Raw genomic sequence first — 24,523 nt, forward strand, 5'->3', positions numbered from 1 at the left:
CATTCATGAACAATGGTGTAAAAGTGGAAGAATAATTAATGTACTGTGGATTAAGATAAGGTATGAATACAGCAGACTGAATGAGATATGCAAAGATAGGCATACTGGATTTATAAGACAGAGGTATTGTACATTGAAACAGATCCATAATAAAAAAAAAAAAAAAAAAAAAACAGATACATTAACTGATTAGCAAATGTAGGCACAAGCAAGTGTTGAAGTCAATAACAAGGTGCTGTAGACATCTAATTCTGTACATGTTACTAGCTGCATGGCCTTTTGAAAAACAGGGTTAGATTAAGAGTCTGGCCACAAGTATACTTCATGTCCACTTGAAAAATGTATAAAAAGTAAATAAGCCCACAGTGGGACCTCCCACTGAAGGCTTTCAGTTTCCTATACAAAAACAATATGCAGGTGGAGACATTGGATAAGGCAGCTTAGGGAAGCAGGGATCAGTACTGTGCTCCATAGAGGGACGGATTTCAGTCCTGTGCTGTAGCAGACATCAGCGGTGTACACCACACAGCACTGATACATTGATTCTGAGCTTAAATACACAGGACAGTTCTTTCAAAAAACTTAATGCTCTCCCTTACATGAAAAAATACATTCTCATTATCAGCATCAAGATGTATTATTCCAAGTATTTGATGACATTTCTTCCTTATTAAAAAATGGACAAGGAACAATATTTTTTAATGTAATTATTGAGGCGATGAAAATGTATTTTAAGGGTGTCAACTTTGGGGAAAGTGTTAAAAATTTCTAAAACATAATTCTATGCCCAGATATATTAGGGATTTAGGAGAGCAGAAGTGAAAATAATAAGCCAAAACATAAACCTCATTTTTTTTATTTTCAATTTGAGTGTTACTGCCAAAAATGTTAAACATAGCACACATCTAAACAGAATAATTTTTAAATACAGATGATGGTTTTACAATTTTTTTATTACCCAATCAAATCATTACGAGTGAAAATGGTGACTGCAGTTAACTTTGGTTCAAGTTAATAACAAAGAACAATGTTGTTTTTTTATATTAAATAACCCATTAGATGGTAGTTTTAACTTACTGGTAACACGATCATTTTTGAAAATAACTTGTTCTGAAGTAATTCTAAACTGTAAGCAAACTAACACCACAATTAATGAAATAAAAATAACAATTACAAATCCAATCAAATTCTAACCACTGTAGGCAATTAAGTCAGCAGAGAGCTCTACCTCGGCACTGGGTACTATAGCTGGAAATATTACAGCCTTTTCTTCAGGTCTGTTGAAAAGTAATTCGTACTGAACACAAAGGACATTTTAATGTTATTATCCCCCTTTTATCTTTTTAAATACTGATCCTATTGAAAGACCATGTAAACATTTAAAAACACAACGTCACAAAGTGTTAATGTTCCAAAGGACATCACTCTAACCACTACCATGGCTGAGACATTAATGGTTGAAAATCGGAGTTTACCATGGAAACAAAGTTAGAAGACATGTTTTTGTGGATGAAGACGTTGAGGTATATTTTGGACTAGATCTCTTAGGCCACTTGTAATTTATGTTGTCGTTTAAAGGGAGTTTCAAGATTCTAGTCTCCTTAACTTTTAAGGCATCTGCTATTGGATAATGAGCGCTCTACTTGAAATTGAATTGGCATGAGGTTTATAATAAGGTAAATCTTGAGGCTTATCCATTAGTTCTCAAGACTTTCAACTCAAAGCTGCAATGGAGATGTTTGAGGTGGCATTATAAAAAAAGTAATTTATAAAGGTTCAAATGTAGTTTAAGTGAGAGGTGAATAACAGGCAATGCATTGTTGGAAAATGAGATGGAGATAAAGAGTACAATAACTGAATATATCAGAGGAAACATTCCCCTTTCCTAGAATGTGAGAGACTTTACTTCAGACTGGAGGTTTCTCAGCCGTCTGTACTCATTCAAATGGCACATAATGCTGTTAGCTTCTAAATAATACTTACCCATCATATTGTATAGGCTCTGGGGTGCAAATTGTCTTGGCATTTTCAGTACTGCTTCTTTATATGCTGACAGGGCCTCCTAATGAAAAAAACAAAGGTATCCATAAGTTACACTGAGCAGAAGAAATAATTGGAATTGCCATGTTAAATAATGATTAGGCTTGCTACTTTTCGATTTTAATTGGTAAAGCTTGTTAAATGTCGTATTCCCAAAAGTTTGACTGAAATAAATTTACACAGGGTAAATGTCGGTAAAAGTAATTAGAAATCACCTCTAGTTTGTGTAGTTCCCGCCTCCATTCCACTCTGAATGGCTAGGAGTCGCTGTCAGTCACAGTGGTGCTTTAGTAGGCTACTGTAGTTTCATTCACTGTCAGTCATTTCATCCTGTTTCTGACAGATCTCATTGACTCAAGCAGCGCTACAATGCTCTCATTCGTTTAAATGACTGTCAATCATCAAGACCTGCACTGACTGTGCACTTTCATTTGCCAACTACAGCGCCTGTCATTCAAAGTGTCTACTTTGAAATTAGCGGGTTAAGGTGTAGGTACACTTTTGGAAAATTTTGATTTGGAAAAAAAAAAAAGAAAAAAATTGAATAGTAACAAACCTAGTGATGATCAGTGTTCAATACAACACAGACCGACAGGGGTGATTATATGAATCTAGCATTGGGTCAGGTTTATTTTGTTAAATGTGGAAATCATAACCCTGGTGAATAAATGGCTCATGAAGGGTGAGCAATAACACTAGCTACAGTCAGGCACAGTGCCACCAAGCACCGTGATAGCTACCTCTCTAAAATCTTCAAACTCTCGAAAACCCTTTCCATGCCTGTAATAAATCGAAGTATACACTGTATAGGCTATTTCTGTTTTGTCCAGACTATAATACTTTGGAAAAGGTGGCCAAATACACTTCTGTACTTACTGCGTTTACTTGTTGGATGACAGTGTGTAATTAGAACGTACAAGTATAAAGTTGGAAACCAACTATTTTAAATAGATTGTAAATAAACATTGTTACATTACAGTTCATCTTCATGACAATATTGTGTCATCTGGTTCTATATTGCTGGTAAATTACATCACACCCCTTCTAAGCCCATGTTCTTTTGAATATAATTTATTACCAATACTATGTAGTTCTGTCTTTATTTCCCTTTGGATTGTAAATGTTCTTCAATTTCATTCTTTAGCCCAGCAGACCCAGACATATGACACTTGAGCATGAAGACAACTCAAGCCCCCTGGAGCCCTGTGAGCAGACCCAGCGAGGTGTAGCTTACCTCATGCTGCCCTCTTTCATGGAAGAGCTTCCCCAGGTTATACAGGCAGCTGGTTACAGAGCTCTTGTGTGCGTGAGGGTCCTTCAGGTTTTCATCTGGGATTTCAGCGCACGTCAAGAACGTTTGCTTGGCCTCGTCTAGCCTTCCCTCGTTCATCAGGATGATCCCTGTATTCAAGTATGCAGCTGTGTGCAAAATGCCACAAGAACTAATTAAACACCTGGGGCTTTAATGTATAATGAAGCCTTTCAGAATGAATTGCCCACCACTGTTGATAAATGTATAGCTACATCTGTAAGGTGCCCATACATATGTAATTTTCATAAAGGGCAATCTTAAATGGATTACTGTACAAATCACCAGACACCACTTTTAGAATACAGATCAGACATTATGGTAGTTCTACTTGTAGCAAATCTTTTTTTATAAAATGTAATTATTTTTAACAGGAAGAGATTTTTTAATGTACATTTTGTGTGATGTTCTTATGGCATCTAAAGGAAATTAGCCTTCTTTTAAAATTAGAACATAAAAAAAAGGTGAGGACTCATTTTTTGAATTCCTTAATATATCTTTCTTCATCTAAAAAAAAAAATGCATGCAGGCTGAGGAGGAAAAAAAGTACTCTGTAATTAATGTATTAGTGTGTTCTAGCTAATGTAATGCTCTGCTTTTTATAGCACTTTTACAGTCTTGTTTTGTCATTTTGAGGCAGAGCTTATATCAGCCAAAACAAACAGGTGGAGCAAACTCCATAATGGGTCTCTCCTGTGCTTTTAAGCATGATTCGGACATTTTTGTGCAGATCACTGTAAAATAAACAGTCCCGCTGATACATTTATATGCTAACTCTTTTTGCCAGAAAGGACATTTTTCCAGTACTATGTGTCTGAACTGCCCAAGAAATGAAGCACTGAAATGAGCACTGCAGCAAAAAGGCATAGCACAACTTCATCTGACTGACACTTGAATGAAGCAGTTACCGGTCCACAATGGCATAACACACTTTTAAGCCGTGCAGGTGAAGAGGAACACATTGAAGCCAGAAATTTAGAAAGGGACCTGAGACAAGTGACAAACACCATTAGAATAAAGTGCTATTACTTACAAGCTAACGTAGGCCTGCTGCCAATTGCCAGCTTATAGTAGTGCAGTGCCTGAGAGTACCTGTTGTTTTCTTGTAGCAGCAAACCTCTGGAAAATAGGGTGATTTAAAGTTTAACGTCAAACACAAAATCACAGAGATGATTAAAGTTGGGCTGGAGGCACAAGCAGCTCTTGCAGAAAGAGATGAAAAACATTATGAAATGGTCAGCAGATACACTGTGCTAGATAAAAGTGGAATAAAACTGCATTCTCATTCCTGAGACTAAATAATAAGAAATAAGAATCCATGTCTTTCATCAGATAATAGAGAATGCTACCAGTCTATTACAATGCAGGAAAGTTACAGTCTGGGCGTGAATGACGGATATTCATGGTTAACATGAATGCAATGCATATACAGTCTGCAATGCAACTGAACATTTTTTGACAGAACAGAAAACATCTGTCATATGTAGCACACACTTTTTTGTAAATGTACATTCCCTCACTTGGCTGGTAAGTTTGTCTTGCAAAAGGCACCTGGGACATTTTGAAAAGAGCTGCATATCCTGGTAACAAATAAGGGCAACACAGCTAAGCAGGTTTCATGAGCAACAGTCTCAAAAGAACTTTGGAGAACTTTGCTGCAGATTTTCACTTCACAAATAATTTGCAGTTTAATTTCACATTGAAATCAGTGCCTTCATTGCTCCCCATAGTGGTCTTATTTCCTGTTGCACTGGTACGTTCTGAATTCAGCATCACAGGCTTTACACACAAAGTGCACTGTTAATAACAGGGGGCCCTGCGACATGTTTTAAAATATGTAAAAATTGTAGAGTAAAAAACTGAGATCATTTCAAATAAAAAATATATATATATATATTATTTAGGATAAACAGTCAGTTAACAGTGCTTAAAAGGCAGCTGTGAACTCACTGCTAGTAAAGGCCTGTAACAGTCTACAAACTGAAACAAAAACAATAGGTGAAAATTATTATATAGTCTCATATTATAAAACCCAAAACTAGATGTGCTGCTTGCTTTGCCATTTTGGGTTAATTTAAGCATAACTGGTGCTGCATCTTAAGAAAGACTGCTGTCCACCCCAAAGTTTAAGGAACATGATTAATAAAAACAGCATCTTGCAGAAAAGGCCCGGGGGGTTACAAACAATTTCACTATTGCAGAGCATCAATAGTGTCATTCAATCCGCCATGCTCTAAATGAACAGAGATGAGTCATGCTTACTTACAGATTATACAGCATGTCAGCCATGTTGCTGCGGTAGTACAAGGCGTTTCTATAGGCCTTTTCAGCCTCTGCCATCTTGCCCTGGCTTTTGAGGACATTCCCAAGGTTACCCCACGCTGACAGGGAGACAGAAAGAATTATTCAGTAGGGCCCTGGAACACAAACCCAGGCGACATGTTATTTCACATACAGAGTCTACAGTACTTCCAATGCAGAGTTGTAGTAGTGGAATGAGCAGCAGCAAACAGCCATTGAAGGCCAACCCTGTCTATAGAAAAGAACTCGATTCAAGCTCTCAGACTGCCAGAGAAGGACTCGGGGCCTCTCTTTAATGCTGCAAAACAACGACAAGTATTTCTTCTGTCATTTTGGATACTACTTCACCCTGGTTATTATTTTTTTCGTGTCGCCTGTCATGTGAATGATACTTATCAAAAGTATAGGTTCTAATAATTTTGTCACATCGTTGCACGTTTTCATTGTCTCATCGCCTGGTGTGTAGCGGTCTTTGCTGTGTCTGTTATTGCAATGGTCATGGAAATGTTAATTTCATATTGTTACAAGATCATAAATACCAATAAACACTGTAATATTTCATTCTATTACTCCATCTCTGCCTCTCAAACACATTAAGGTGTAATATGAGAAAACGGAAGGAATCTTGGGTTACCATACGATACCATGTTTTTCAATGAACATGGTAGTATTAAAATATCTAGAAAAACAGATACTGGCAGAGTAGGTCAAATAAAAATGGTTTCCAATCAAATATCCTCCCTGTATTTCACTTCATTAAGGTTTGCTGGATGTACCATGTGTGCACTGTGACTACAACCAGTGACAGCCTGCAGTTGTTTCCTCATTTCCTTCCGGAAACTTCCTCAGAATTTAATAGGAAATAATACAAATACATTATTTTTCAGGCTCTACTCATCGTGTCTTTCAAATCCAGTGAAGATTTTGCAATACAGTATTGAGTAATTTGGTAAATTACTATTTAATTATAGTAATTCATTGGGGTTTAAAGTAATATTATAATAAGATTACTAAAATACTTTAAATAGTTTTATTACAGTGTCTTTCTGTACAGTATACACTACACAACCATAAAATACTTATTCCATTATGCCATTTGTTTCTCAGGAGATATTTTCAACACAGCCAGGTCTTTTAGACGGTTCAATCAGCTGGCTCTTCCGAAATATGGAGTACAGATGGAACTCAAACAACTAACACTTTAAATGCAACTCAGCAGTTCAAATTGCACAAATACTGATCATTTCAAAACTGCAAATTCTCTCTGGAGAATGAGTTTTAGAATAAAACTAGAAGCATGCAAGACACATTATCATTTTAATTTGAAGTGTTCCAGAATTGAGATCTTGTTATTTTAATTGTTGTCTCGCTATTGAAAATAAGACATTTGTGAGGACACGAAGCATGGTGTATTGACTGGAATTGTCTGAAACACACTTTTTTAAAATGATTTGTGGCTGCTATATTTCTCTACATTTAAAACAACATGTCAACATAATTACAAGGTTATTAAATTTTTTATTAAAAAAAAAGGGAGGGGAGAGGAGATATGAACTTCACTGTATTCAATTATTTTACTTTTGCTAAGTATTAATGTAAAGAACAAAATATTTCTTTAAATGAATCTCCTGTTTATTTTGATTAGCTTGCCAAGACGTTTTTCACACCATGCAACAACGGGGTGGATTCAATCACAACTTGTTATATTTTGGACTTAATCTACCCAAACGATTTAATTGTTTTATTTTAAATTACAATTTTATTTTATTTAATTAAAAATAAATAAATAAATCTTTTCTGTACATATACTTTCACAGATCGTGTTTTTATGGTCAATCTGGTAGCAACTTGTTAGGGTCATTTTAACTTATTTCATTCTGAGTTTTGTAATTTAAAACAGTAATTCCAGCACTTCCAACACATCAGTTTCTAGAGATCTACAGAACAGATCAGTTTACATAACAGAACACAGTCTCCAATTTTCTCCCAACTAACTAAAACAGCCAAATATGAGGAAAAGAACAACTTGCTGGAAGATGTGTCAAAGCGAGCTGTATAATTCAAGTAAAGAAGGTACATGAAACACATTCTTAACCATGTACAATGCTGTTCCCCGAGGAAACACATCCCAAAGTACAGCACATTTTGGAAAAAATAAAATACATGTATTTAGTCGCTATGGTACTTTAATGAATAATAATGCATATATCTATATATCAATTTATTTTTGGTCAAAATCTGAAATTTTTCCTCTTCTCTATTAGGATCCATGCCGAATTCTTGTCAACGTTTTAGGGGGAAAAATTATAATTGTAGAGACACCCATGCTTATAAATACAGAAACAGTGTATTCGCATTCCTATTTATGCCCCATTTCTATAAAAGATCAAATGGATGAAGAAAATATGTTACTGACTTTTACATTAATAGTTAAATAATGGTGAAGTCCAAACCACTTTATCTGATTTTTGTTTGTCAATACAACATTCCTATCTTAAGTTGATTTTAAAGACAACTGTGTACCTTTTCTATATTATCAGCACACAGTGAGGGAGTGGAGCTAGCATTTACCTTTTGCTGGGTTTACATTTATCCCTGACTTGTATAACATCTCCTCATCCTGCCAGTCTTGGTTCCTCAACACTGTTTTTATCCCGTACAAAAGGACCAAGGTGGCAGTGCAGTACAACAGTAGGCTCTTCAAGAACCTCCTTCTTAATTTGATGTAAAGGGCCCTCATGCCCACTGTCACCAGCAAGCAGAAGCCCATGCTGGGTATGTAGAGAACACGCTCTGCTATTACAAAACCCACATAGAAAAACAAATTAGTGGCAGGGAGAAAGGGCACTGTCAATAGCCCTAAAGAGAAGGCCACTACGTTTTTCGTGGTGGGCAGTGACGTCCTTGGAATAACATTATTCTTTATACCACTCTCAGTACTTTTTACAGGATGAGACTCTGAGTTTGGGAGTCCCATGTCTGGGTGACAACTATGCCCGTTTGTGCCTGTATGCTTCCCATTCGTGCTTGTGTGCTTCCCGTTCATTACATATGCTTTCCCATTGGTTTCCTCGATCCTGGAGGGACTCCTGAGGCTGACCCAAGCTAGGAGCAGCAATCCAACATAAAAGGCCACAGTGTGAAGGTTCCTCCAGTCGCCAACGTTCCTGAGTAGAGGCACGGCGTCCATGGACCAATCAAAGCTCAGGGTGTCCGGGCACAGCAGCAGCCACAAGTTAATGGAAGGCAGGTAGAAGAATGTCAGAGTCCTCGTTAACAAGCTGTGTGAGTCAGCTGCTGGGTTATCCGAGCTGGAAAAGCTGGGTGGCTTGTTGCCCATCCAGTACAAGCGGGCCACCAATAAGATGGTACCCCAGGCAGCCAAGGAGCTCACGCTGAGAAGCAGGGAGGTATTCTTTTTCTGCAATAAACCAAAAAAATGAAAATTATTTTCAGATAAAGATTTCAGCAGACTGAGATCATACACAATTAGCTGACAATGTGGCATTGACTGTATGACTGCCAAGCAGGACGGACGGTCTATATATATCATAAAGGTAGACCAGAAACCTTGCTGACCATTGATTATCCCAGTTTTTGTAGACACTGTGATCTACCTGAGCCTGGGCCATCAATGCGCTGAAAGACAAAGGACATAATGAACAAAAAACAAAGAGCAAAAAAGATATGTCAGTAGAGCAAATATTACCAGGTTCTCTATCCCTTGGGGTAAATGCTGAACTACAATTTTCTATTTCAGAAAGCCATGTCATGTATTTTAAATTCTTACCAGGTATGTTATAACTAGGGCTTCTGATTTTCGGTTTTAACCGATAAAACCCGATAAAATATACCCCCCCGAAACAACAAAAAATAAAATCGGTGGATAGCCAATAAACACCGGAAAAACTGTGGAAATGGTTAATCAATTCACTTTGACTTTAGCCTTTTCCCACTCAAAAATAAAACCTACTACAAAAACAATAATAAATACATTTCCCAGTGCTGCTGGGCAATGTCCTGCCTTCTTGACTTGCATCTATGATTGATTTGTTCTGAATACTTTAAACCCACCCCAGTTACTGAGTGACAGCACATTCCTACATTTCTATTGGAGACTCTGCTTGCAAGATATAAAACAAGATTACAATCAGGATGGAGGTTTGTTAGTGGAATTTAAAGCTGCATTACAGAGGATTTAAAACAGAATTGTGGCAAAATGTATAAAAATGCCTACACACAAAAACCCTAGAAGAATGTGCCCGTGACCATAGGGATTTCATTGTGGAAGACAGCAAAGGAAAGAAGGTACAACTTATGTGTGCAAGTACTGTCAAGTTACTATTATACATATTTTGACAGAAAAAAAAAAAAAAACGCTCAAGCATTTTGGAAAGTAACCGAAAACACTAATTTCATACAGTATATCGAAAACTAAAGCCCCAAAAACAGCTAAAAATAAGCACCAAAAAATAGAATTAATAAAACCTGAAAAACAGAAGCCCTAGTTATAGCGATATTGTAAAACATTTCAAATAACATGACGAGAAGAGTCCTGATACTCAGAAGGTGCTCTTCCCTGATTTTCCTAGAAGTTACCACTGATACCACACCCTTATGCATGGTTTAATGTTATGATGCTTGCTATCTTAGGTATATGATGCCAACACTGAACTATTATGGACCAAAACTACGGGGCACACAGCTTCTATAGTAACAAGATGACTGCTGCAGGGCAGTTTTCCATTATGTGTGTTTGTCCAGCTTCAGAATTTGACTGACAATAAATAATTGAAAAACTTCTACCTTTCAAGTGTCTCTTAATTTACATCCTCATTTTAAATGTATACAGAGAAAAGATTAAACCTCATAGAAGGGAATTCTGAATGCATTTCCTACTTCCATGTGTTCTTGCCTGGTATCTCTAAATACAGTTCACCAGTGCACCTTCCATGAATTTCTGATGGCACCATCAGATAAACGGTGCATAGCTTAGCTACTTAGCCACAGATAAATATACAAATAACACAATCTGGGAGATGTATAAATGCACATATAAATCATATCTCAGCCTTGATATTAAGCACACACTTACATACTACATAGAAATGGGCTCATAAACTGACTACAGCAGGCAGCTCAATGATATTGCCTGCAGAGAAGTTCATGATTTCCCCTAAGTATTTGTTTTGGAAAGTACAGTGCTGTGCAAAAGTTTTAGGCACGTGTGAAAAAATGCTGTAAAGTAAGAATGCTTTCAAAAATAGACATGTTAATAGTTTATATTTATCAATTAACAAAATGCAAAGTGAGTGAACAGAAGAAAAATCTACATTAAATCAATATTTGGTGTGACCACCTTTTGCCTTCAAAACAGCATAAATTCTTCTAGGTACACTTACACACAGTTGCTTCTTTCTCTTCATGTAATCCCAGACAGACTCGATGATGTTGAGATCAGGGCTCTGTAGGGGCCATACCATCACTTCCAGGACTCCTTGTTTTTCTTTACGCTGAAGATAGCTCTTAATGACTTTCGCTGTATGTTTGGGGTCGTTGTCATGCTGCAGAATAAACTTGGGGCCAATCAGATGCCTCCCTGATGGTATTGCATGAAGTATCTGCCTGTACGTCTCAGCAATGAGGAGACCATTAATTCTGACCAAATCCCCAACTCCATTTGCAGAAATGCAGCCCCAAACTTGCAAGGAACCTCCACCATGCTTCATTGTTGCCTGCAGACGCTCATCCGTGTACCGCTCTCCAGCCCTTCGGCAAACAAACTGCCTACTGATACAGCCAAATTTTGACTCATCAGTCCAGAGCATCTGCTGCCATTTTTCTGCACCCCAGTTCCTGTGTTTTCGTGCATAGTTGAGTCACTTGGCCTTGTTTCCACGTCGGAGGTATGGCTTTTTGGCAGCAAGTCTTCCATGAAGGCCACTTCTGACCAGACTTCTCCGTACCAGGGTCCCACTGTTTTCTGCCAATTCTGAGCTGATGGCACTGCTGGACATCTTCCGATTTCATCTACTACAGTAAGTTTCCTTGGCCGACTACTGCGTCTACGGTCCTCTACGATGCCCGTTTCTTTGTGCTTCTTCAAACATATGACTTTTGACAGTAAACTGTCTTCAGCAACATCACCTTGTTAGCTGAGTTTGGCTGCTCCTCACCCAGTTTTATTCCTCCTACACAGCTGTTTCTGTTTCAGTTAATGATTGTGTTTCAACCTACATATTGAACTGATGATCATTAGCACCTGTTTGGTATAATTGTTTAATCATACACCTGACTATATGCCTACAAAATCCCTGACTTTGTGCAAGTGTACCTAGAAGAATTGATGCTGTTTTGAAGGCAAAGGGTGGTCACACCAAATATGGATTTGATGTAGATTTTTCTTCTGTTCACTCACTTTGCATTTAGTTAATAGATAAATAAAAACTATTAACATGTCTATTTTTGAAAGCATTCTTACTTTACAGCATTTTTTCACACCTGCCTAAAACTTTTGCACAGTACTGTATATATTAAAGGGCTTTTAAAAATGATGTCTGCAGGACAGCTCTTTATTAAGTGTACCAGCTAATGGAAGAAAATATACAATTTTTTTTTTTATTTGCTCAAAAATGGTATGTTTCACTTGTTTTAAATACATTCCAAATACTGGTTTTGGTGACAATCTAACATGTTTCATTTTTAAGAGTGAAATGTAATGAACAACTGCCATCAGGAAAAAGCTATCAAAAGAAAATGATTAAAAGTAAAAAGCTATGTATCTTTTTAAAGAAGAAAATCCACAGAAATGGAGGAAGCATATGTAATAACTTTACTGTATACCAAATGTAACATCAACTGATATGTTCTTGTCTGTCTGTCTCTTAACATGGCCCAACTGTGTACATGTATAGAAAAAATAACTTCTCTCAAAACAGCAAAAAGCTAGATGATGGGCAGAAACTGAAGCCAGCTGTCAGTTTAACTGGCAGCAAAAATATCTGTGATGGGCAGCTAGAAACATTGACTGGGAAACTGTAACGGGGTGAAGTGTTACATGTGTGGGTTATCACTGAACAATACTGAGGCAGTGTGACGGAAAGATGAGTTCTGGTGATGAATCTTCCTCCCAACCTGTGAGGGCGCTAAAGAACGGGAGGAGAAGTATCTGGAAGGGCTGGCCTGACAGTTCGTTTCCGGGTCAGGGAAGTGGGTCAGCCTGGAGGGAAGCGCGACTCTGTTGTAAGACCGTATTGATTTGAAAGGAAAACGAAGGCAGCTGCAAGTAATAAGGCAGCTGCAACCGTTTACCTTGATATCATGCGGGATTACATATTGGGGCCAGGGTAACGCTGATGTTCTCCTTCGTTTGGGTTAAACGAGTGGAGAGAGAGAAGGACTGAGAGAGGAGCTCTCAGAGTGGATTGTGTTAGTGTTTTGTATTGTTGTGTCTGTCCGTGTAACTGTCTGTTTTTGTATTCAGCACTAGACAGTTAACGCATGTCTCCGGAGCTGTCGAAAGGAGAGCACTATCCGGAGCACCACTGCACTGAGCACCTGCACGTTTTCGATCACCCAGGACTGGTGACCGTACCGCTGTTTTTGTTCAGGACTGTGCCCTTGGTTTCATTATCCCCGTGCTTTACACATTGTTGTGTATTGCCGGGGATTTATTATTTTGGACGGTCGCCAGACCTGGAAAAGAGCAATAAAGCACTTATTCACTGAATCACTGTTGTCTGTTCATCACTCCTGCACCGCATCACCGCGACATCTGTTCCCCTTACCAATCACTTTGCCAGAGGCAGACACAGAGCATTGGGTGTTGATATGCTGCACAGGCATGCAGACTTAATTAATATGCGTGCTGATACTATGGTACCAGCAATTGTAGAAATAGTGTCACATTTAATAATGAAAACAAAACTAAAATAAAAGTTTGCCACACAAATGGAGAGCACTATTCCTACTAAAAGGAACGCCCCACTCCAGGAACTTATTACTCTATGCAAACCCTTGCTACACGGTTTGGGATCAACCTCCCCTGAACTAACCTACTTCTGGGCTCCCAAAGTCACGGCATCCTCATGGCGACTCCTGCCTCTTCAAATGGCCTCAGCTGGGCAAAGCCTTTACAAGTACTGTCGTGCAATTGAAGGATTTCGTAGTAGTTAATCCTGCGGAGCGGACACTCTCCTCCTTGATGTCAACAAAGCGCAAGCTTTCGCTCAGTGACAGTCTGTGTAGCAACGGCCGTGCTGTAGTCGAAAATCAGAATCACTAAAGGATATAAGATCCTAGAAGATTAGTCAGATATATAGATAGATCTTTGGTATATCTTACACTGCTGAACAGTCTATTTACAAAAATGAACCGATGTAATTAAACCCAGTAGGAATTAAAAAATGATATTATTATTATGCCAAATCAGTTCACAATTACAGCACCTGATGCTGCAAAGCATCTCCGTGCTGACGGCATCGAACAACTCTTTGTGCTGCTCTGCTTGCAGCTGTAGAATTCCTGCTAAGAAGAAAGGGGGCCTTTTTGTCCCATTAAGTTTTAAGGGATGTGGCAGGGCGGAAGCCCTGCACATGGGGAATACGTAGTTTATTGTATATTTTTGGGTTAATTGTTGTAAATAGATTGATTTAATTAACTGTTTAGCTGCTGTGGTGCTCTGCCGGGGATGACTACCTGTCTGCGTGGAGCAGCAGCTGAACAATGGCTGTTATGTACTTTAAACAATATGCCTCATCTGCACTGATAAACCTTATTATTTCTAAAAAAAAAAAAATAATTTAATGTCACCCTTGTCATTGCAAAATCAGTTAACAATGATAAATAAGAGAAAGTATGTTAAGTATAGTAAAACATATTGGTAAAAATGTAAGCAGGGGAATGCACAGGGATAATGCTCAAGTTAATTTTCCATGGTAAACTTGTATATGGGTAGTGACATTTATACGGATACAGGTGCCAGAAAAATTACCCAAACCATTATCATCTAAACAACTGTTCAAAAGAATGCCCTTAAAAGTTTCATCATAACTGAGTAAGCGGTTCGCTAGATATGTGTAAAATGTGTGTGTCCACATGGACATATGGAAAGATGTACAGGCACCTTTGCTACAACCCTGCAGGGGATAATGAATAAGCTGCCATCCATGTCATCTGCTTATCCTTGGAACTGAACGTTGGGTCACCTGTTTATTTATTTTAGACTTCAAAAGAGCTCCCTGTGATTTGCCTGTTATGTACTGCTGTGTTCGATTACACTGTCAAGACTGAAAATGAGATACCACTCCTCAGAGGGGCCAGTCAGAAACCACTGTTCTCTTTGGTATCTTTAAATGAGATGTTACTGGAGACCATCATTGTTGCATTTCATCTCTGCTCCGAAGAAGAAGTGGAGTTCCCAAGCAATTAGAGCTGAACCCTGGGAGCCTGGTTTTCATATTGGTCGTTCAGAGGCGCTATAAACTCAAAGTCCTCTCTACTTTTAAATTTTAATTAAATGACTGCAAGGGCACTATTTAGCAAATATGTGCGCAGTCGCTATTGCTAGGGCATTTCGACTGTGTTTGTGAAGCGATAGCACACGAAAACGTGATTTAGAAGTTGGGTCTCATCATGCGCCCAGACAATCAAAGCACAGTGGGGGGAGTAAGGTTACAACCAATAAGGATTCAACATTCCCTTTAAGATGCTCTGTGCTACAGTCCTGCGCAGGTCCTACTTTTACAACCCGCTTCTGACACAGACACGCTACTACAGGACCCGATCCAAACCTGCAACCCGCTGCAAACTGTCTTCTTACCTGCGACCCGACCTGACCCGCTTTAATACCCACCTCATGATATAAACCCTGCCCTATCTTTTGTTCAAACTCTTGCAACATATCAAACAAGCAAGAACAACACTGCTGAGTCCTCCCTAATCGCCTCCTGCTTCTGTGTAGGAAATACCAGTACATTTACCTTCTAATACGTTACTTGGGAAAGTGTTACAGACGAGTACGCTGAAAGGACAGAAAATGTTTTTGGCGATTCCAAGTCAGACCCGAAAATGTTTTTTTATTGACCCGCACCTGAACCGCGAAAAAGTTCTAGTTCCGACCCACTTTTGTGGGTCGCCCGCGGGCTCCGCGGGTACCTGACCCGGTGCAGGACTCTATCCTGTGCGTCTGCGATAGCGTACAGAGAGTATTTTGAAAACAAAAAAAAAAGAATTAAGTTTGGCATGTACTCTTCATCCTTTGAACCGTGAGCACCATTGCTGCCTTTATTATAAATGCTTTCCTGTTAAATATACTGATGGTATGTATTTTATACAGCATTAACAAAGTCTGCTTTTTTTTATTGGTCTGTATGTGTACCTGCTTACTAGTTATGTGTACCTGTCTCAAAGGCTTTGTCTGACCTGCCTGGCACTTGCTGCATTTGCAACCTCTAACACTGGGGCTTCAAGTTCTGCATCTGCTTCCCTCAAACCCTGTAATCCTTCCTCTGCAGGTTCAATATCGATTGCAGAGAATTACGTTGTGTAACACCTTTGCTTACCTTCTGTGGAGTGTATTGCAGTGTGCCCCCAGAGACATCCAAAATTCAGGATCACTTATTATTATTATTATTATTATTATTATTATTATTATTATTATTAATTTATTTATTTCGTAGCAGACATCTATTTGGTGTCTGCTAAGAAATAATTGTTACAAAATCACAGTACAAGTCTGTTTGCCCACACCTGAGCCTGATTCTGGTGCGCTAACTGTCCATAAAAGTGTTTTGCAATTGCCTTAGGGGTTTGTGAACATCGCTAAATAGGGCCCCGAGTGTTATAAAAGGCCAGTTGTAACTAGCTTGTTTTTTTAGTAATCATTTTATAGGTTAAGCCATTTTTCTGCAGCTCTGCGAGTAAAAAGATGTCTGTTGCTTACTTTATTATTATTTTCCAGTGTTCGCTCTCACATACCTTTTCTTTGCATATATGTCAGGAATGTAGTCCCATAATTACATATTTATTGTAAAATGTGATGAATAAAGGTGATCCCATGTTTTATGTGTTTATATCCCTGGGCTACATGTACAGAACAAGTGAGGCAGGATTTATCACTTCCTGAAGCAGCAGGTACAGTAGCAGCAGGAAAATCATTTAGCAGTAACGACTATTAGGGAATTTAAACAAACTCAACAGAACGTAGTCCCCAAATGAAACAGTATGCATAAGTGTAAACAATGGAGGTATGTTGTAAACAGTCACATTCATATTTAGTATAACACTGATCCATAAAACCAGGCATTCTCAATTAAATAAAGAGATCATATGTCAGCGACCAACCTTGTTAGTCGTGAGGTCAGATAATTAAAATTCCTTGTATCCTACACAGCTATAAAATAAGAACTGTGGTTTACATATGGTGTGGTATGTCAGCCACATATACACTCATTTTCATTTGTCCATAAGCGTTAATTTTCACATTCCTAATTTAACAGCTCATGCTCTGTGAATGGAACGTATTTATAATTGCTTTGCACATTTAACACCTTCCTAATAATGCTTTTGACACATCTAGACAGCTTTACAGTGTAATTAGGACCTATAGTTTACCAGGAAAAGACTTCACATAGCAGGCAAGATATGCAGTACTAGACACTAGACTCCAACTCCTGAGGACAGACTACCAGTAAATAACACCTTTAGGTTTTCTTATGCATTCTAAAGGTTTTCTTATGCATTCATTTTCCTTGCAACTTATAAAAATAAAATACACAGTTGTGTTGATTTTTTGAATGCGTGAGATAAGCAAGGTTGTGCGTGAGCGTGAACATGTCTGGTACTGTATGAGACCCCCTACACATGTTCACTTTGGAAGACAAAGCCGCTCACCCAAAACTTATTTGCATTCATGACCTTACTTAAGGAAACACGCCACAACTTCAGTTAAGTGAGCAACTCACTCTGTTTATGTGTTTTGTCTTTTTTCAATGTAAATGTAATGGAAACTGCTAGTAAATAATTTGACAAATATACAGACGATGCAACTTCTGTAATGGAAACAGAAAGAAAGCGTTATAGCATTCAGCCTTTTGGTGCGGTCCCTGTTAAGACAGACGGTCTGCTTGTGCATCTGTCAGTAAGCTGCATGTGGCAGTGATGTTTCAATGCACCAGTTTGAAAAAGCGTATTTTTGTGCAATGTGTTTATATGATGGAGCGCACACTTGCAGATATTGACAGTGGGTTGTTGTAGCTTTTAAATGCATTTGAATTAAATAAAGCATGTTTGTTTAAAATAGCTGAAGCAATATTCAAACCAAGTTGCTTATCGCTTGTTGGCAATATCAAGAAAGAGCGCAAAGTACCGTGACAGAGATATTAAGAAAGCAGAACCAGGGAGCCAAGGACTTCTAGAGTTAAGAAAGAAGCCATCAGTTGCAGGTTTCTGTACATTTACCGTTTGTTTTGTATCTATTTATTTATTTATTTTTTGTGTGGAGATGGCTTACAGCAAACCGCATAGCAACACTGTGTATTTGTAGCCTAATGAATCTTGTTTACATTTGCTTACTTTTAAAGCAAAACATTTCCCCATGTTTTAAGCAGTTTGCATTGCTTATGTTAATTAACCTATTTATGGGTGTGTAAATGCTTTTTCTATAGATGTTCACAAATCTGGCCTATACCCCAGTCCACAGTGGGTCAGATATGCAACGTTGTACTGTATCTAAAGCTGGTTTAAGAGTCACTGATGTGCTGTCAATTAAGCAAATTTATCAGCATAACTTAAAATAATGTGCCTTCATGGCCAGCCTATTGTAAGACAACAAAAGGTCATGTTTATTAAAAAAAAATATCAGTGCTGTGAGAACTAGGCCAGCAAGCTTGGGTCATTATAAACCAAGTGTAGGCTAATTACCATAAGTGAAACAGCTAATACCATACCTATGGAGCACACCTAATAAAAGAGTATATTATATTAAAATAGACTTTTAAAGGGATGCTGTCATGTTAAAAAAAACAAAACAAGCCAAAGTCAACAATGAGATATTGGATGAAAGATGTAGTAGATGGCTTAGACTATTATATTATCATACAACAAAAAAAAATAAATCCTTGTTCAATTGCTGGTGCAGAACCTATGGGGTTTTAAAAACCCAGCACTGAATTCAAAGGAGAGTTGACAACGAGAACGTTTAATGAGAGAGGGAACGATGTAACAAGATCATTCCCACAATATCAATTTGGATCATTACAAGTAAATTATATGAGGCAGTTAGCATTGGGAATCATAGTTCAATACACAGTATACTACATCTACGACGACTTCTACAACCAGTAATAATTATTGATGTTTATTTTATATTCTGCAGGCCAAGTTTAAGGTGTTTAAGGGCATTTCCATAGATTTCATTGACTGGGAAAGCTCAACAAGTGTCTGTGCTACAGCTCAGGGCTATCGCAAGGCCATCGGTACACAGACGGGTGATGAGGAAGAGCGTCAGCCCTGCAGGAAAACTACTATGGAACCCCTCGACTGTAAGACAGTGCCTTTGAAGGCTGCTCAGTCAGGACTGTCACAAGACCCAGAGGCACTGGGAGCCTGGACTTCGGCAGCAACAGCAATAGGTTAGTTCAGGAGATGTTGATCCCCTACCAAGTGTAGAGAGTTACCATAGTGTAGTAGGTTCCCAGAGTGAGGCGTCTCGTTTGGTGAGACCACCGCTCACCATTTTGTGTGGCAAACTTTTATTTTTAGCTTTGTTTTGTTTTCATTATTAACCCTTTTAGGACAAAGCATTTTTCAATGGGATGCTCCCCCAAGACCAGATGGTTTTTTTGGCTGTAGTTGACTCTCCTATAAAAATTCACTAAAAATCTATTTTTTATAGAAGCATCTGGAAATGGTGTCTTTTTTTCACAACGCTCTGGGGAACATTATAAAAAGTGCTTCAGAAACCATACACATTTTTCCTTTTTTTTTTTTTGGGGTTTGTGTCATAATAAATTATTCTTATATATATATATATATTAAGTTTTGTATTTTTTTATTATGTATTCTGCTGAGAGATACTTAAAAAATACGTTATTCTATGACCTGAGGGACCTTACAATACTTCCTGAAGTTTTTTGTTGAAGAATTTTTGTTGAAAAATATTGATGTTTGGGCAAATTACAAGACATTGTTTCACCTGAGTGACTGCAATGACATAATACACATTTATTCTCAGGGTCTTCATAAGCAATAAGGGACACTACTCTTGATTTATTTTCTCAAAATAAACATTTTTATATAAAATAAGTTATGCCACTCTCAGTCTGTCCCTCTCCTATCCATTGATATGTGTTTCAAGCCTATACTGCAAAGTACAGTGGCCCTGTAAGTCACCAAAACAAAGTGCTTTTTTTATCGTGTTTGCACGACCGCGGTCCTAGAAGCCCACTTCAGTATGATCGTGTTAACACGATCCCGGTCCATAAAGGGTTAAATCTGGCACCAGGATTATCACTGTTGTTACCCTACCATCAACATGTGTGTTATTAAATCTGCGCGTTTGTGCGTCGTGCCAACGGCCAGTGTTGTGTGTCTGCTTCATTATTATCCAGTGATGACCCACGCACATAAAAGAGACACTGGGTTTGGAAGCCGGTGTAAATAATACTGTAAGAAAAATAATTGTTGTTACTTACCCTGGGGGGGGGGGGGGGGGGGGGGGGACGCTGCTATTCGTCGTGGAAAGCACCTTTCGTCTGTAGTTATTACTGTTTTATTTGCCCTTTTCCTTTCACTGTTTTCATTATTATTTCTGAGCACCTGCACATGCTGCATAAAACAAGTGCAACCCCTTTACCATCATTGGTATCGGGGATAGCAGAACCAGCGCCATCTGGTGGATAATAAAAGAAAGAAAAGAAAATAATACAACCCTCTGTCTCCCGTGTCAGTGAATACTCACACCCTTACACAAACACAAATTAACAATAGGCGGCTATCTGACATTGACTAGACATCTGTAATTTGAAGAAACCTTCTATGGTTAAAAAGATTGGTTTTCTACTAAATTCATTTCAAGAAGCAAGTTCAGCAATAAACCTGACTATTGTTTTAGGGACAGTATTTGTGTCCATCACCAGAGATATATTTAAAGATCTGACTAATTAGTTAATTACTGGCTCCACAATATTTCGCTGAATGAGGGTAGGCTTTAAGAAAAATGGGATTGTTAAACTTTGGTCATCCTCTTGTTAATAATTCAGAAAAAAAAACAAAACACATATGGCCTTCCCTGGATTATAGTCAGATGGCACCCAACTGCTTTCTAATAGGTTGACTTTCAGATATTCTTAATGGTTCTTGCCACCAGTGCCAGTCTAACTCCAAATGAAACCAGCTGGGAAATCCTGGATTTTTTTACTAGGGTTTTCAGAACTTGCGAAGCTTCTCAAAAAACATGTTAAAATCACAATAACTAGCCTAACTAGGTTTCAGTCAATCAGGTTTTGGCCTTATTATTGTAATAAGAAAAGCCACTGAAGACTTTTAACAAACTGCATTTTTTTTCCCCCCAAAGGGGATACAAAAGAAAAAAAAAAAATTGGAGAGGAAGTTCTGTTCGGATGCAAGCAAGAGGCTGGCAGCACAGGAGACTGAAGCCCTCAATCTGTCTGCAGGGCAGGCACAGCCCAGATTATGAAACATGCCAGGTTTTCCCACATTGCTCAGTCAAGGAGCCTCAGTCCAGTTCTTAAGAGATAGCCCTCCAACAGGTTGAGAGGGCAGCTAAATCTTCACACTCTATTGCCAGAGGAAGCTTGGCACACTGCCGTCCCAAGTGCTCTACCTGGCTTAGGGACAAACACAAGGCTTTAGGCTTGAATGTGCAGCTGAACTTCCTCACACGTTTCACTTCCCCCATTATATACACAAAATCATTTCACTCATTTAACTCAGGCAGGGAGTACAAACGGCTACTGACAAAAGGTCATGTCAACAAGCACATATTATGTGACCTATTGTTTTTTGCTGACCACTGACCATAAGCAAGAAATGTTCTTCGGTCTCCCCTGGATGTTACATTTACTGGGTCATATCTTGTCAGCCTCGAAAAAACTCTATCTACCAACACTCCATCAAGTTGTGTGGGAGAACTGAGCTGTTACAAGGTACCTGAGTTGAGACTCAAATCAGAAGACCTGCATGCTTTTAATGTAAAATATCCAATAGCACTTGAAGATGATGACAGGGTTACCGAGACGATTCACTGCTCAACCCCTGCCCGGCAAACAGAATCCCACTACTCATATCTTTTTAGCATGAATATATTCCAGTAAGTAAATAAACATCTGCATCCCTCAACTTGCTTCCAAGTCGAATGACAAGGAGCTAAATACATAAAGAGTTAAATTACTGAAACTGCAAGGGGTCTTTTAGCGCGCCCTCGTCTAGTTCATAAAACTAAAAGCTTTGAAATGCAAGCTTTATCCATAATCCTGTTTAACTTAAAATAAGAGGTTTAACACTTCCCAGTAGGCACCACTGTGGCTCGTTTCCATTTAAAATCAGTTTAGCAATGAAGCAATATACCCTTTATGAAGTAGGCATGTGAATAAAAAAACATAATATAGATGAAATTCAAATAGACCTATTACTGGAAAGCTTTTCTTTATCTAGATCCTGTTATTATTCACACAATTAAATCATTAGGAGTACTTTACAGGATCGGTTGGTTGAAAAAACCTGTGGCATGCTTAAAAGCATTTAAAAAAAAACATCGTAATCAAAGTAGTGTTGTCCAGTACCTGCTGCTCATAAAAAAACGGCTGTGTGGTCAGTAGCTCTGAGGATTAGGGATTATTTCCCATTTCTACATCTTTACAAATCTATCCACGACTCCATCATAGGGTATAGTGACCCTCCTAAAGTATGCAGTCAGGACCTGAAGCACACTGTAGCCCCCTTATGATCTCCAGCCCACTGGGCTTGGAACTTAAGAGTCATGACCCCCTGACATTTTGTAATCTGAAATCAAGTACTTGCAGTGGAGTAGTGTGACAGAGGGCACACAGAGAAGCAAACAAGATGTTTATACAGTAAACCAAATTGAAATTAAAAACCAAAACGGCATTTGCTCCACTTGAAATAAAACAAATTAACATACGAATACAAAATACAAGCAAACAAGCTACATTTTCCCCAAAAGAAATAAACAGCTGATGATTAGTGATGAGCTTTCAATAAAGGACATACTTAAAGGACTGTCAAAGATGGCAAACCTCTTAAAAGAAAAAAGAAAAACAGAGTGCCAGTCAGCAGACAAGGATACTTAAACACAAGGCAAAAAACAACTCTAAATGATCAAATTTAGCCTGTTTTTACTAATATATTTACAGGTTTTAAAATGATAATATTTTTGAGAAATTTGACTGGGTTAGTAATATGAACAACATAGGAGATTAAAGCCCTCATTTTATTATCTGAAGCAGAATGCCACTGTACTTGAATTCTGAGCTGGAGGACAACCCTGGTTCTATTTTCATGACAATCAGTCCAAGGCTTCTTTTCTGTACAGCAAATACAAGTCATTGCTTGCTTGATTAGATCTGTTCCTTAAGGACCTTTAAACTTCGATCGATGAACTGCGTTGCTACAAAGACTTTGCCATCAATTAACTTCTTTTGATTACCTTGTATTAATTGCCTTCCTCCTGATTGATAACCTTGCTGTTTTGTCACAATGGGAACTGTGCTGTGCTATCTTTCATATGAAGAGATTGTGTGCCAACCCTTTAAAAGACTACATTACAGCAACTCTGTTTATGTGCATGTCTCAGAGTTGCACCTTGTTCTGAACTCAAAGGCACATGTTTTGATTCAAACAAGGCCTTTTAAAATATACAATATTATTATTTCTTTTTCGAAGAACCCGATTAACAAATGTATTTCAAACATTCAATAGCTACAAATCAAGTAAAACAACAACTCCACAACCTGTGCCCTCTCTTGTATGCTCTACGCCCATTTCCTCTCCCTGGACAATCCCTTACCAGAAACTATTCTGTTTTCAAAAAGTGCAAGCATCAACTAACTACGATACAGGATCGCCTTTTTTAAAAGGAATACAGTCCTAAAAAACAAACTTAACACAAAAAAACCCATAACAAAAACTGGGAAACTGGCTTAAATAATTTGATAGCTCAATTATGCAAAATTCAGCATGACACAGTACTTAATACATTTAGATTTCTGTATCCCCATAGAATTCTGTATCCCCATAGATTTGATGCCTGCGTAGATCAAGATCGCTATACATGAACGCTTGATGTTTCCGAACAGAATTTACATGCAATACAATTAAAATGTGTTTTAAAAGATACAGCTTTATAATGTTACTTTTAATCAATGTGTATTGAGCAACACAGGAGGCTGAGTGTACTGTAGAAAATCAGTGGTGTTAAATGTGCTGTTTTTTTTGCAACAGAATTAGTTTGGTCTTGTTTTCAATATTTGTTGCAAACTGCAGCATCTGCAGGGATACATTATTCTATGGGGATACAGAAATCTGCATACCATTTGATTGGCTAGTCGGTACGTAGTGAAGTATAGAAATATTTTGGTTTTGAGGTGGCTGATGATGGCATGGAACAGTAAAACAATATAGCAAGAACTTGTTTTCCTCCATTGACATTGTGAAGCACCACTAATTTAATATATATATGAAAGGCAATGTAAGGCAGTTTAAGCTCATCAGAATCAATAGTGGGGGGGGGGGGGGCCACCTTCACCCCAAAATAAAAAATGTGTTTCTATCAAAAAGCTTTTCATAACCATACAGTAGCCCCCTTCTAAACCGGATCTGTTTGTCCGACATTAA

At 38.2% G+C, this 24,523-nt stretch overlaps 1 protein-coding gene across 2 annotated transcripts in view; it reads right to left on the reverse strand.

Annotated features, from left to right (window-relative positions):
* Positions 1-24,523, reverse strand: part of LOC121318499 (protein O-mannosyl-transferase TMTC2-like) — a 157,989-nt gene that overhangs the window by 42,938 nt on the left and 90,528 nt on the right. For both annotated transcript variants that reach the window (XM_041255230.1, XM_041255231.1), the window contains exons 3-7: positions 8,222-9,071; positions 5,616-5,730; positions 4,383-4,468; positions 3,275-3,459; positions 1,984-2,062 (exon numbers count right to left, since the gene is read on the reverse strand). In XM_041255230.1, the coding sequence (XP_041111164.1) occupies positions 1,984-2,062; positions 3,275-3,459; positions 4,383-4,468; positions 5,616-5,730; positions 8,222-9,071 (1,315 nt within the window). The remainder of the gene's footprint in view (positions 1-1,983; positions 2,063-3,274; positions 3,460-4,382; positions 4,469-5,615; positions 5,731-8,221; positions 9,072-24,523) is intronic.

Source organism: Polyodon spathula, chromosome 7, assembly GCF_017654505.1.
Source record: "Polyodon spathula isolate WHYD16114869_AA chromosome 7, ASM1765450v1, whole genome shotgun sequence".
Taxonomy (NCBI): Eukaryota; Metazoa; Chordata; class Actinopteri; order Acipenseriformes; family Polyodontidae; genus Polyodon; species Polyodon spathula.